The sequence below is a fragment of the Dermacentor variabilis genome, chromosome 10 (assembly GCF_050947875.1).
Source record: "Dermacentor variabilis isolate Ectoservices chromosome 10, ASM5094787v1, whole genome shotgun sequence".
In the NCBI taxonomy this organism is placed as follows: Eukaryota; Metazoa; Arthropoda; class Arachnida; order Ixodida; family Ixodidae; genus Dermacentor; species Dermacentor variabilis.
In genome coordinates, this window is record NC_134577.1 from 58,880,007 (window position 1) to 58,893,621 (window position 13,615).

The window sequence follows — 13,615 nt, forward strand, 5'->3', positions numbered from 1 at the left end:
AGCGAGGGGCTCGATTTTGTTAATCATGGCAATATAAAGCCAACAGAAAATGAGGTCAAGGAAAGCATGGGGGAAATTAGCTGCACTTGAATCTGGCAGGTCTCAAATCTGGCAGCCTTGATGTCATTAGGTAATGTGCGAGGGTTTATTAGTCACCTGCATACTCACCTAAGATCACATGTTACGTGACGCCGTCAGAAAAAAAGAATGTTCCACATCCGCCCACCATGGCTCTGTGTGGCGCTAGGTAACACTCCTAGGGCTAGATCTAGTAAACATAAATACCCAAGTAAGTTGACAGATTGATAGCCGTCGCAGTAGCACAATCTTGTAGTGCAACGCATGCTTAATGTAGAGGTTGTGGGTTTGGCTCCCACCTCCGACAAGTTATCTTTCCGTCCATTTTCACTTCCCTTTTCTTGATTAGGTATATTCTACGTTTCAATTTCAACTACAGATAATTTCCCCAATGGTTTACTTGGCCTCATTGTCTGTTGGCTTTATATTGTCACAATTAACAATATCGAGCCCCTCGGTTCACCTTCTTCTCTCATATATATATATATATATATATATATATATATATATATATATATATATATATATGCATTTTCCAACCTCAAAACAACACATGTTGCCAGCAACAGCAACTCACACGACAAGCAAGTTGTACAACAAAGCTCATCGTCTCTCTTTTTTTTGTTTGTGTGTCACCACACATTCCAGAGCAATCACCGCATAGGTTGAAAATTGTACAACACTACTCGCGGCACATGTGTGCAATATGGTTAGGCACGCCTGCCTCACCAGTGAATTTGCGAAAGTGCCCGCGAAATTTGTAACACTACAGAAAGTGTGTTTCTCTGATCCCACCAAGAAATGATAGGAGTGATAATTTTGCAAAAGCCATCACCGACAACAAAGTAAAACAACACGGGGCAGAATTTACATTTTACTCCATTGTGCTGCTTTTAATTGAATCGCTAGCTTGGCTAATTTTGTGAAAATAACGCTGCAGGGTGAGCACATCCTACAGGTGGAACTGGACATGCCAGTGAGAACAACTCGAGACTACAATGCCCCCGCATTGTCACCACATCTCAAGGCTGTCCTGGACGATGCACTGAAAGAAGAGGAGGACCTTGACATAGATGCCAGGTGAGTGAAGCCACAAGACTGAGAAAGTGACTCTCCCTGACCTAATAAAGTGGTACTAAAAGCAACCAGTAAACCAATCTAGAATGTCAGAAAACCCTTCTACCTTCTAGAAAGCACTCGATTTTCTGTTTATGCCGCTAGGTGACTTATGGTACATTCGACTGGTTGGTTTTGAGTGTCCTGGAATGCTTTCACAGTATGCCCAGTCAAGATTGAGCCCTCAAAATATGCTCGCCTAGTTTGTTCAGAGTTCCACGCTTCAAGTTGCTGCCACACTTGTGCTGCAGAGAGCACAAACAGTTCTGTGTCGAGAGATAGCATCTGTGATTCACTCTGCAAGGAAACCTTGTAAAATCTGCTTAACTGCATTTTATTTGATGTTGAAAGGTAATGGTAATTAACTTTTTAACTGTGGTTGACCAATTTACCTATTAACAACAAAACAGGAGCCAGTGCTGTAATTTCACAGTAGCTGCAACAATTCTCTCAGCAAAAGTGATTCAGTGCACACCTTGGCTCACTAATCTATGACATTAGCTTTACTTTTAGTCTTCACCTAATTTCTTTGCAAATATTTAAAGGAATATCAAAAGCATTTTTATTGTAAATGATGTTTAAGTGTTACATACAACATAAGTTTTATGAAAACCCATCTTTTTCACAAATGGCCTACAACACACAAAAGACGGGGTCCCAATTTTCACACGTGTTGCAATGCATATCTGGACATATTAAACGTCATATGCACAAATTATTTATAAAGCTAGGACCTGGATGGAACCGCCAAATACTGAGCTCACAAATGGAAAGTTCCATACATTACCTTAGTCTTAATGCCTCTATTAGAGCTCTAGTCATCTTTAAAGAAAAGAGATGTCCTTTTTGAGCTTGCATTCCTTTGCTGTTTCTTCTGGTTATTATCAACGGAGCTTCTACACAAATATATTTTCAACTGTGAAGATGTTGAATCATAAAACATAACCTATTCCCTGAAGTTCACTGAAATGACCATTCCTTCTGTTCACCTGTACGTTTTAACCAGACACTGTGCCCTTCTCTCCACAGTCTAAGCATCTTTCAACTGCATGGCGAACCGAGACAATACCAGAGAGAGAAAAGTCAACGCTCTAGGTGCAGTTAATTCTCCTACTCTATGCACGTAGCACTGTAATTATATGCACCAATACCGCACCACTACACTATTATTTTTCATATTATCACAGTCATTTTTAAATGAAGTAAGCTTTCCTGCACAACGCTATCTATGCACCAATGCAAATAAATTTTATTATTTACAGTGTAGAAAGACACGCACAAGGAACAGTAGCAGTGACAAGAGTGCTGTGTCATTCTCCTTTATCTTATCTGCTCATTTTTGTTACTGTACATTACGCACTTATTCTAACTCACCCAGTACTATATATTCGTCAAATGAATTTTGGTTGTGCGTACTAATCTTCCTTCCTTAAATTTTAGTCATTTCAGGTCAAAGGCTTGCTTCCGTAGACAATGGACGAGTGCTCTAGATGTCTTTGCCTTATTTATGTAACCAGTTAGTCACCCACCCGGGCATTGAATGCGCAGCACCGTTCTTAAACCAGACATTTCACTTTGGTCTATCTTCTTTATGATATGTTTGTTTAAAGTATCGAGAAGACTCCAGAAAATTCTGATTTTATAACATGCAGTTGTTCCACTTGGCAAAGTTTAAAGTTGTGCAAGCTTGCCTTTTTTTTTTATTACTAACAGAACATGACAGTATTAAATGAAGTTGAGCTTTTGTTTCTAGCATTAATAGCGAGATGTTATAAACAAACGTTTAATACATCCTTCATCTTAGTGCTGAGTTCTTGTTTGTTACTATGAATACAATCCAAGTAGCCCAATTTTCAGTCTTAATTCCACTGAACTTATAAAATAAAGGTGCGTTCATAGATGCAGAGCCATGTCAAAACTAAGAGAGCTAGGGGCCTGTAGCATTCATCGTGCTTAAACACACTGCTCAGCTGCAAACCCAGTGTGTGTGAAATCTCTAGGCCATGTGTTTGTGCTGTTTCTTTCCCTGAATTCAGCTTGTGCAACCGGCAAGCTGTTACTTTAAATTGCGAAGACTAAAACGATTCACAACATGCATACGCGCAGGTCAAAATCAGCGCGCCATCGCCTTCAACAGCAGCCGTTAGAGTTGGCTTCTGAGGCATCGTCGTCGTCGACAGCGAGCAGCTGCTACCCAGAGTCAAGAGGGCTAGTGCCCAAGTGAATGTCAGAGCCCCTACAGGATCCACAGAAGACGGCCACTTTCCTACTGCTAGTGCAACTCCTGCTCTTCTTTGCTGCTTGCCTAGAGTGCTCGCTGCGTAGATGAAACTGCAATGTCATGACAGCGGAACCCGTCACGGCTTAGCATGAATTGTGACAGAAGAACCTGTCACGGCTTAGCATGCATTGAAGGGATTGCGAAACTAGTTGCCATACGATGACATGAAGCACCGAGGCAAAGGTCCATGTATCTAGCTTTTGATCATAGAAACCAAACTGCAGCTAGTTTCCAGATGTGAGCGAACTAGCCTGTATCAAAGATCAACAAAGTTTTTTTTTTATAGGGAAATGTAAGAGTGTGAGATGGGGGGAGGGCTAAAACTTCCCTGTCGAAGCTAGAGCACATAGGGATGCTGTGCAATTACAGAGGCAGCACATTAAATTCTTTAGAAAAGCTACCCCCACGAAATGCAGATTTGCGAGAATAACTAATTTCCAAACTGCAGACACTTCACGTTCACGTCACGAGCATGACGAAAGCGCTGCACTTGTGACGCAGTTACCTACTACAGAGGCAGCAACATGAGGTGTCACACCATGAGTGTTTCCTGCATGTCTCTTGTGAAGCAGTGTTCACTTGGTCAGTTTCAGAAATAAGGATGCAAAATTGTAGAAAACATTTTATATAAATCTGCATTATGAGGCCATAACGAGACGTGTTCCCGCTAACAAAAAACCACGCTCTTTTTACTAAAGATATAGCCATGTTGCATTAAGTTTTGATGTTCTGGCATTGCTGTCAAAACCCCGTTAGGTGAAGTGCCAGCAAGACACACCTCTGTGACTGTCCGCCCGGTACATTGTTTTGTGTTTTCATTGAAAACATTGTTCTGAAATGTTTGCTTGGCGCACGACATTAATTGTGAGAAAAAGGCGTGCACTAAAATGGTGATCTGCATTGCGGTCGAAACATTCCAGAGTGACAAGCATGCTATGGTTTTGTGACACCAGCAAAAGCCTATTGCACAAGACTTTTGTGTGCGGCATTTTTTATCTGAATTCCCATTAAGAGGTCGTGATGTATGCAGCTGCCAGTGCGGTCTCTTGTGTGTGTTTTAAGTGTGTAAGCATTGATGTACAGATTACCGCTGTTCTTTTCTAAAAGGAAAAGGTACTGCGTATTTCTTAAAAAAGAAAAAAAAAGGTCTTTATATTAAGAGATTTTCTATATCGAACCAGTATAATGCATTCCGCAGTTTAGTGCCTCGCTGTGTTTGAGTGATGCAAGTCGTGATTTAACTGTGCTGTTTGATGCCTGATGGTAATGTTGACCAGGCCTTGCGTCTGTGGTGTGAATGTTGACGAGCAAAAGTTTTGGATCACCAGCGCTCACTTTCAGCATAAGCTCATCGGGTGCAAGCAAAACTAATTTATAAAAGACGCCGCGTTGCATGCATTCAGTTGCCTGGGTGCACAAAACATGGCCATTCACATTGCCAGCGACAGTCCACAGTCCCCTATATTTTGACAGAACCCATTCCGTTTATTCACTGCATGTTATAGTAGGAATACCCTCTTCTCCGTGTATAGTGTAAATGCAAGCTATAGCTTGAGATTTGTGATGGTTAATTAACCAGCTGGTGTTTGTACTTACAGCAGCATGCTGCATTGTGTACTGCTAATCTTGTGCAAGCGTACCTTGTTCTTGAGAATTCTGCTATGCTTAAAGAGTTTGAAGAAAGGTGAAAGTAACAGCACATTTGACTTCAAAGAAGAAAAAAAAACTTTTATCGAACTTGTAGGAGCACAGGCTTTCTAAGGCTGGTTTAGGCTTCACTTTGGTACTGCTCATATCAATTTTGCTGCTGCGGCGAAGCTTGAGCTGTGATAAGCAGCTGCCAAAGGCAAGAGATAAGCATGTTATATGTAGAGCTAGGTAGCAGTTACTAGAAGTATGTGCATGTCTCAATGATGGTTCTCGTAGCCACTTTACAGCACGGTACTTGGTTTCAGTGCTTAACAAACCATGCTCAGATTTACCCCTTGTAGAAAAAGGTGATGCATAATGAACGCCTCGTTCATTATGTAGGCCATGAAGATAGGCAAAAGGACATTCAAATTTACACTAACCCGCAAAATTTTACAGACAACAGGATCTGAGAAAATGTTGAATTTCCATACAGCTTGTGGCTGTAACCAGTAAAACCGTGTAACACCATGGCAAAACTGTAACTGTCTCTTAAATGCAATAATGTGGTGCTGGTGACATACTAGCACAGGCTGGAAATCCAGACACCAGGCCATGTATCGAGGCTGCGGAGATTATCAGCTTTTTGCTCCGGTTTCGTGGCCCATAAACTTTTGTAGTTGACTGTACAACTACTGTGCTGTGCTTCCTGTCTGACTTTTCTTTTCCCACATCAACCAAACCTCTACATTTGAAGCCATAGACTCTCTGCAGTCTCGCCATGCGTCTGGGCATGCTTGACTGGACTTTGTACTTTTTTTTTACGCTGTCACAGGCAGTTAAAAAGTGATTGATTGGAAATCCAGGTTAGTGTAGAATTGAGAATGTATGCTTGTCTCGGCTTTAATCGCCAATTGATCGTTTCCCCAACTGATCTAAACGATCGCCAATCTTTTAAAGAGCAAGGGGAAAGAAAGCTCCAATGTAGTTCATAGGGCAATGCCCGCTTATCCGAATGCCATCTTTTTTTTTTTTTTTTTTTTGCCTATGCTAGTTGGCCCTGTCTATTAGCCCACTTTTTTCTATGGCCGAAACTCAACTTTAGCAACGATGAGGCCAAGAGTCGAAGTTTGTTAGGTAACGTGGCTCGTTATTGTGAGTGTGTGTGTAAGCAGTACACTGTGTAAGATTAAGGTTGGAAACAAGTGTTTACCAATTGCTTTTTGTTTGAGTTGGACAAAACACTTTGCATGTGCATAATTGTTTTGTAGCAAGCGCCAATTACCTACCGAAAAGAAGCTTGGTTGCACGCACAGACTCGTCCTTTTGCCATGAGCGAGACTCGGAGATAACACATCGCACGTGCGACCACTTGCACAAGTGTACCACATTAAATGCATCCCAGCATTGGCAGCTTACGAGAAATGTACCTCGTACGCACTGCAACAGCCCAGCCATTTAGCTGCCGAGCGCAAAAGCACAGTTTCCGTTCCCAGCTGCATTCTAATTGAGGTGGAATGCAAGAACTCCAGAATGATAGCGTACTTATATTTAGGTTGTGTGTTCAAGAGCCCTGGTAGCGTACTTTTAGTGCCTTTTTCTTTTTCAGTTCTTTTCACCTTCCTTCGCAAGACTGAATGCAGCTGTGCTGTTGCCGCTTGGATCGACCATTTGGCATGATGGATAATGACAAAGGCAGTGGAATAGGAAAAACAATACGAACAAGATATGGCTCTTCGATAGCAAAAATTAATGTGCAGCATTGTGGGGCAATGCCAAACAGACGTTACGGTGTTTCTCAAAGCCCAGGCGTAGCTATCAGATGTGTAACTTCATTGACTATAATATGATTAATTAAGGGCAACTTTCATCACCTCACATTATTACCAGCAGTGCTTGAACGAGTATATTGCAGTCTTTACTCATTTCCGTTAGCATCCACCCTTCAGGGTTCATACATGCATTCCATTCAGCGGTAGCAGTTGAGGGCTTACTGTCGGTGAAGCTGCAGTATGAGTCAGCATTAAACACTAAAGGCAACGATTAAGTCAAGCTAAATTGATTGGCTAGTTATCCAAGATGTCGAAGCACTTTTAGTGAGAGCAGTCTTATAAAATGAGCAAAATTATGAAAATATGTGCAGACAATTGGTAGTATTGGTGCCATCACTGTGAATATGCAAAATAAACTGGCTAAAGACATCTTATGCATCATTTAGATCTGGTAAATGGTAGTCAACCACTGATGACAAAGTGACAGTTGCTTTTTGAACACAAAAAATAACTCTGTTAGTGGTGACCACATTGCATTCTCCAGTGACAGCTCTCTCATAGTAGCGAAACTCAATCTCGAAGGCTGTGCTTTTGCATACTTCAGTTGCCGAAAGTTACATCATGACTGCCACCCTATGTAGGGCTCTCCTACTCAAAGTGGCTAGTAGTGCCTGCCGGAGCGCAGCCTCGGAGATTGTTGGTGCAGTGTGGAATACCTCAACTGTGCCAACGCGTCCTTCTGCTTTCGCTGGCAAATTAATTTGAGCAAGATGTGAGCAGTTTTCAAAAGCAGTTTTTCACAGCGTTTCAAGTTATCCCTTGGCACAGACGCAACACTCGAGGATTAACAGCACCACAATCTGCAAGTTTAGCTCATCTGTGCCTTTGGTGATCATTGAAGAAAAGGAAGGACTGCAGTGTCTTCGTTAGCACTATGCAAGTTTAAATATAGGCGGCAAGCGACTAGCCCCACTTTCTAGCTTTAGAAAATGATTTGCAACACTCTTAAAAACTAACCCTAACATCAGTGATGTTTTGTGTGATAACGTGAGCTCAGGAACGTCGACAGTTTATGCAGGCCATTTTAATTTTGGTCTCTGGGTGCCACTGCATTGAAAACGCTGGGTTGTTTGTACGAATTAGCGTGAACGTTGTGCAGTGCTGCCACATTTAGCACTGCATACACATGCTGATATGTTGCTAAAGGGATCTACGGGTGTGATCACGTTAGTGTTCGCAGATTCGCTGCAGGACCCATGCGTAAATGGTGCAGATAGAAATCTGCATTAAAGGGAAACTGAAGACACTTTCAAACGTTCCTAGCTTAATGTGCATGTAGTGATATGAAACAGACTCTAGTTGTTTATCACACCACCAGTTGCCCTGTATCGAGCTTTAAAATATGTGCTGCCACCCCACCCTGCTCATTTAGTCTGCACCTTCCGTATTTCGCTGCAAACAGAAACTCCTGTCTATAATCGGCTAACAAGCTTTGTCGTGATACACCTGTAAGGTCATCATTATTTCAGTGTAGTTAAAAAAGTTTCAGAAACTGGGTATAGGATTTGATTCAACTTCATCACCGCGAGCTCGAGGATGAAGGCCCTTCCCAGAAATGTCGAGCTGCATCAAGTGACTCCCATCCTACACCTTTCACTTTCCTAATCTTGTCGTGCCACCCAGTCCTTTGTCACCTTCAACTACATTTCCTTTCCTTTCCTCCAGCATACGATCTGTTACAGAAACGAGTTCTCTTAATCGAGCATAGTTCTCTTTTCCATCTATGCCATTATGTGACCTGCCCAAATCCACTTCTTAGTATCAACTAATTTGAGCCTTCATCCATGCTGTTGCCTCTCAGTGTCATGTCTACCGTTTTCCTTTGTATCGCTCGTTAGATGGCCCTCAGCTTCCTTGTTATCCTTCCGCTTTCTCTGCTAGTTGTTGCCACGTGGGGTGTAGACGAAAAATAGAGGCGGGCCAAAAGTGTCGGCGTATGGTTTGTCTGCAAAGAACTTCAGCTTCCTTGATGGTGCAAACATCTAAGACGGTGGCACCTGAAGTCTGTAATTAAAGTTGTCTGTATGAGAGCAAATAATTTTACCGCGCGTTTCGGGATTTTGTAATCTCTGTGCGTTAACATTTGCGTGAAAAGCTTCCCATAACCTCCACATGCTCATTCTTTCTGTGGAAGGTGTACGGTTGCCCACAAGAGTTTACGGGACTCTGGCGAATGTGCAACAAGTGTTAATTTTCGGTCCATTAGAGCATGGTACTTCTTATTTAATGGATCACTGTGTACGTCGAAAAAATTACTACAGACCTAGGCTGAATTCAACACTATGTGCCCAAGCTTCCCGAGAATTCACCTTCTTTGCAAATCCCATGCCCTGTAAGCTTTTGTGGCTGACAGTACACATTGATACTGTCACTTCAGCCTTTGTATAAACGTATGCTATCAACACAGTTTGCATCGTCTCTTTGTTGTGGTTGAAGGTTTATTATATGCAAACCAGCGTTTTTTATACTTGGGCACTTTTGTTAGCAATATGGCAGCTGGACTGTTGATAACTGTGGGCCTTTGTTTACTTTCTTTTTTCCCCTTCCTTGAAAGCTGAAGAGCAAGTGTTGATGTCAAAATGCAAAGTATTTGTTTCTAGTCGGTTGACTGTAAGTGATATTTTTGTATACACTGTTTTACTAATTTGTGGGTATTTATCAACACCGTCTAACAGCGCATGCCTTTTGACGTACTTCCTTTTTCATTATTTCATGAAAGAGTTTATTTTTACTTGGTGTGCATTGCCCTTTCATTTGCGATGGGGGTGAAAAATAAAGACACAAGGCCATGATGCCACACAGTATATACGTGTTTGTGAACTGTTTTTGCCACTGCTGCTGCAAACTGCACCTTTTAGGCTGAGGTGTTGTTGAAGCTTAGTCTAGTGAAACACAAAAACACTTAAACTTGTTTACTATAACATAGAGGCTTATGCACACGCTTATGGGCTTATGTGGGGAGGGTCACATAAACTTACCGTGACTCTCCTGATTTAATAATTTTTGACAGGTGCTAAATCATGTCGAGCCTGACGACAAAACGGCAGCTGCTCTGTACCGTCGGCGCCGGTTACGTGTGGAACAGTGATTGAGTCGCGCAATGTGCGTCCTTTCAGTTGTTGCGCAGACTGGCCTTAGTATAACCCACAACCCACCTGCCATAAAGGAGGGAAAGCCCTCCTGCATATTGGAGGAAAACTGTAAAGCAGGACTTTCTATGCTATAAGCAGAAGATTGCTATGAAATAGGTCCAATTTTTGACCGAGAACCTCACCAGGTATTCAGTACAACAGAACAGCACTAATTTATTAGATTCAGAAGAAAAAGGCACTTGATTCTATTAAAAAAAAATTCTATTGATAAAAAATATTTTCCAGACCTTTGTAGACTACTAGTGAGGTGTAAAGGTGCCGGCATAATAATGTGGTGCTCCCGTTAATAAATGTAGGCCATAGTGTATATCTATCGTGATTTCTATGGACCTAAGTTACTTATACCTTGCTACATTCTTGTTCTGTTATGCAATGATGCAATGTGCACACACAAGTATGTGCAGCACAGTACATATTTTCTTGCCTAAAATATGTAAGCATTAAATTTTGTGAAAATATTTCTGATATTTCATATATGGCTTTTTTATATTGATCTGATTTAATATTTGATTATAAATCTACTATTGGGTATTTGCACACACCTACTGAAAAGTCCAATTAACAGCGGCAAAATGAACAAATTCAAAAATTTTTCATGCTTGAACTGTTTTCTGTAAAGTCCTTTTGCTTCTTGCTCTTTCTATTGCTGTTCATAAAGGTTAAGCATCTTTCTTGACCTCGATGGACAGCACCGTGTAATTGCCACATGATGCCATGCTGAATATAGATGATGCAGAATGCTGAATACGGGGTGCCAACATGACAAGCGGGAACGGAGGGCTTCGCAAACAGAAGGAGCATCAGCCTCTAAAAGGTTAAAAATGAAACAGAGGCGTGCCTAGGGAGGCAGTAGCGCCGTTTTCTGAATTTGTGTTTTCAAGGTTTTAGCATCCATTGCGTGCCTGAGGAGCATCAATCAACCGAAGCAGTATGCTTTCGTGTTCTAAACAAAATGATTTGTCCGTCCGCAGCGGAGTGTGGTTTCTCGCGGAGACTCTCCGGTGTGCTAGAATTAAGCAAAATGTCACATTATCCGACGCCGAATTAATGGGAGTTCGTGGGGCTGCAAATTGTCGCCTAGGAATTTCATGGAAAATTGATTCCCCCCAAATGAGAACCATACAACCAGGTGTCGCAATTCGTTGGTTGGTGGTTAATATAACGAAAGTGCAGGACAAGCAGGGAATGTACACGGAATGCTGGATACTTTCCAAGTGAATAAACAGATCATGAGGACACAGAAATGACATACAAAGGCACTTCCTTTCCTTCCAAGAGAGAGAGAGAGGGAACATTTTTCTTCTGAGAAACGCATTCGCATCTCTCTCATAGCTTAATGCCTTGCTTGGATGGACGCCACTTTTTTGTTTTAATGGAACTTCCACCATCTTGTGGGCTTCCTTAGAACTGATTTACCATAATCAGTGTTCATACGCTTCGAGTCATCAATTGATTCACCATCGCACTGTGATCTGCTAGCCTCTTGGGCAGCTCAGATGGCTGAGCGACCACAACTGAAAGGTGTTGATTCTGTGTTCAATCCTCAGATTAGGACGAATTTTTTCAACTGCAAAGTTTTCATCACGAGAATCCTCTGTGGATAACCTTTGTGAATTCATGCTACTCGTGGGTGAATGATAATTTGTCCTTTTCAAGGTGCTGCCTTCATGTCCTGCTAATTGGTGCAGCAATTAGTACTTACCTTTTAAGAACATGCCAGCTAGCCTGGGCATGATGGAACATACACAGTCGCCTTAAAGCATTGTATTGATACACTGTACAAGCCATTAGAAAAAATATTCAATCTCTTTCTATAATGCTACCTACCCAAACTTATTAAAGGTTACTAAGGTTATTCTTGTTTACAAAAATGAGGGCCATAATTTGTTAGAAAACTACCATCCTACATCAGTCTTAAGTTGCCTAAACACCATCTTTAAAAAACTTATCACCAAACGAATCAATTCATTCCTTGAACCTGAATACATTTTGTCTTATTGCCAGCACGGTTTTCAAGGTAAAAGATAGACGAATACAGCAGTATTAGCTTTGTGTGACAACATAAATTCCCACTTGAACAACAACAAAAGTGTCCTAGGCATATTTCTAGATGTGCGAAAAGCATTTGACTCTGTGGATCATGATGTACTGCTAAACAAGTGCTATGGCTTTCGAGGTCCTACTCTTGAATTTTTCCACAGCTATTTTAATTATATAAAACTAGTTACCATTGCAGATACCAAATGCTATGTTTCCGACATTGTTTCAGGTGTCCCACAAGGCTCAGTATTGGGGTCAATATTTTTATTTTCATTATTTGTAAACACTCTCCCTAATGCCTTAAGAGGAAGCTTTAGCTCGAGTGCTCCTATCTAAATACATGTAAAAGGAGAATTCGTTTTTCTCGGCAACCATTGCACCAAATTCGACGAGGTTTGTTGCATTTAAAAGACAAACTTAAAATCTAGTGACTGTTGGTTTCGAATTTTTGAGTTGGGTTGTCAATTTCTTATTAAAAATTGGCAAAAATCGAAAGTTTTCAAAAAACGAAACTATCAAGTTTACAACTCTGTCACTCAACCACTAAAAATGATAATACAATTCTGTGAATTGCAGCTAATAGTACATCTAAAGCGGACAAAACTGATATGTTACACATGAATATAAAAAAAATTAATTATAGGGAAATACAACTTTTGCAAAACCGTTGTAACCAACGTAACAAATTCACGTAACATGTAAAATGACATATTTAATTTGTCCGCTTTGAATGATCTAATGGGTGCCGTTTACAGAACCACGATATCAGTTCTTGATGCAGAGCTATGAATTTGTAAACTTCGTGCTTCTATTTTTTTCAAACGGTCAAATATTTGAAAATTGTTTTAAGAAAATTCAAGCCCTAAATCGAAATTCCGCTTCCAACAGTCACTAGAATTTAACTTTCTCTTTCATATGCAACAAATTTCATCAAAATCGGTCCAGCGGTTATCTCATAAAAACGTTTTTGCGTTTTACATGTATTTGAATAGGCCGCGTCGGAGTTGGGCCCGAGCTAAAGCTTCCTCTTAAATGTATGCAGAAGACACTGATTCACTTTGTTCACTAGACTCTTTGGACAAAACATTCCATGAGGCTAATAATGAACTTCCTAGTGTTAACCAGGGAAAACAGGGGGAAGGCTGGAGATGGAAATTCAAGACGATGAGCAAAACGAGAACAGGGTAAAAGCAGGAGCCTGATTTCACCTTGTTCTCATTTTGCTCATCATCCCAAGCATTTTACGTTAAGCCAATTATGAATGCCAACAAAACTAAATATATTCTATTTACTTTCATAGAATGCACCCATAAGAGAATGTCATTCGCTTTCCCTAAACCATAATGCAACTTCAGCAAGCAAGTTCTATTCAGTACTTGTGTGTCACACTATATGAACATCTTCAGCGGAAGCCTCGCATTGCATCGTTCTGCAAAAAGTTAAGCAAAGCTTGCTTTATTCTTTGCAAAGCTATTATTACTGTGAGA

General features: G+C 41.0%; 1 protein-coding gene across 2 annotated transcripts in view; it reads left to right on the plus strand.

Annotated features, from left to right (window-relative positions):
* Window positions 1–9,740, plus strand: part of Klp68D (kinesin-like protein 68D) — a 33,186-nt gene extending 23,446 nt beyond the window's left edge. Inside the window, exons 20-21 of one of the 2 annotated variants that reach the window (XM_075672796.1) lie at window positions 1,019–1,158; window positions 3,301–9,740. In XM_075672796.1, the coding sequence (XP_075528911.1) occupies window positions 1,019–1,158; window positions 3,301–3,418 (258 nt within the window). In that variant the 3' untranslated portion in view covers window positions 3,419–9,740. Of the gene's footprint in view, window positions 1–1,018; window positions 1,159–2,223; window positions 2,315–3,300 lie in introns of those variants that run through there. The other variant, XM_075672797.1, reaches the window with a different exon arrangement.
* The last annotated feature ends 3,875 nt before the right edge of the window (window positions 9,741–13,615 follow it).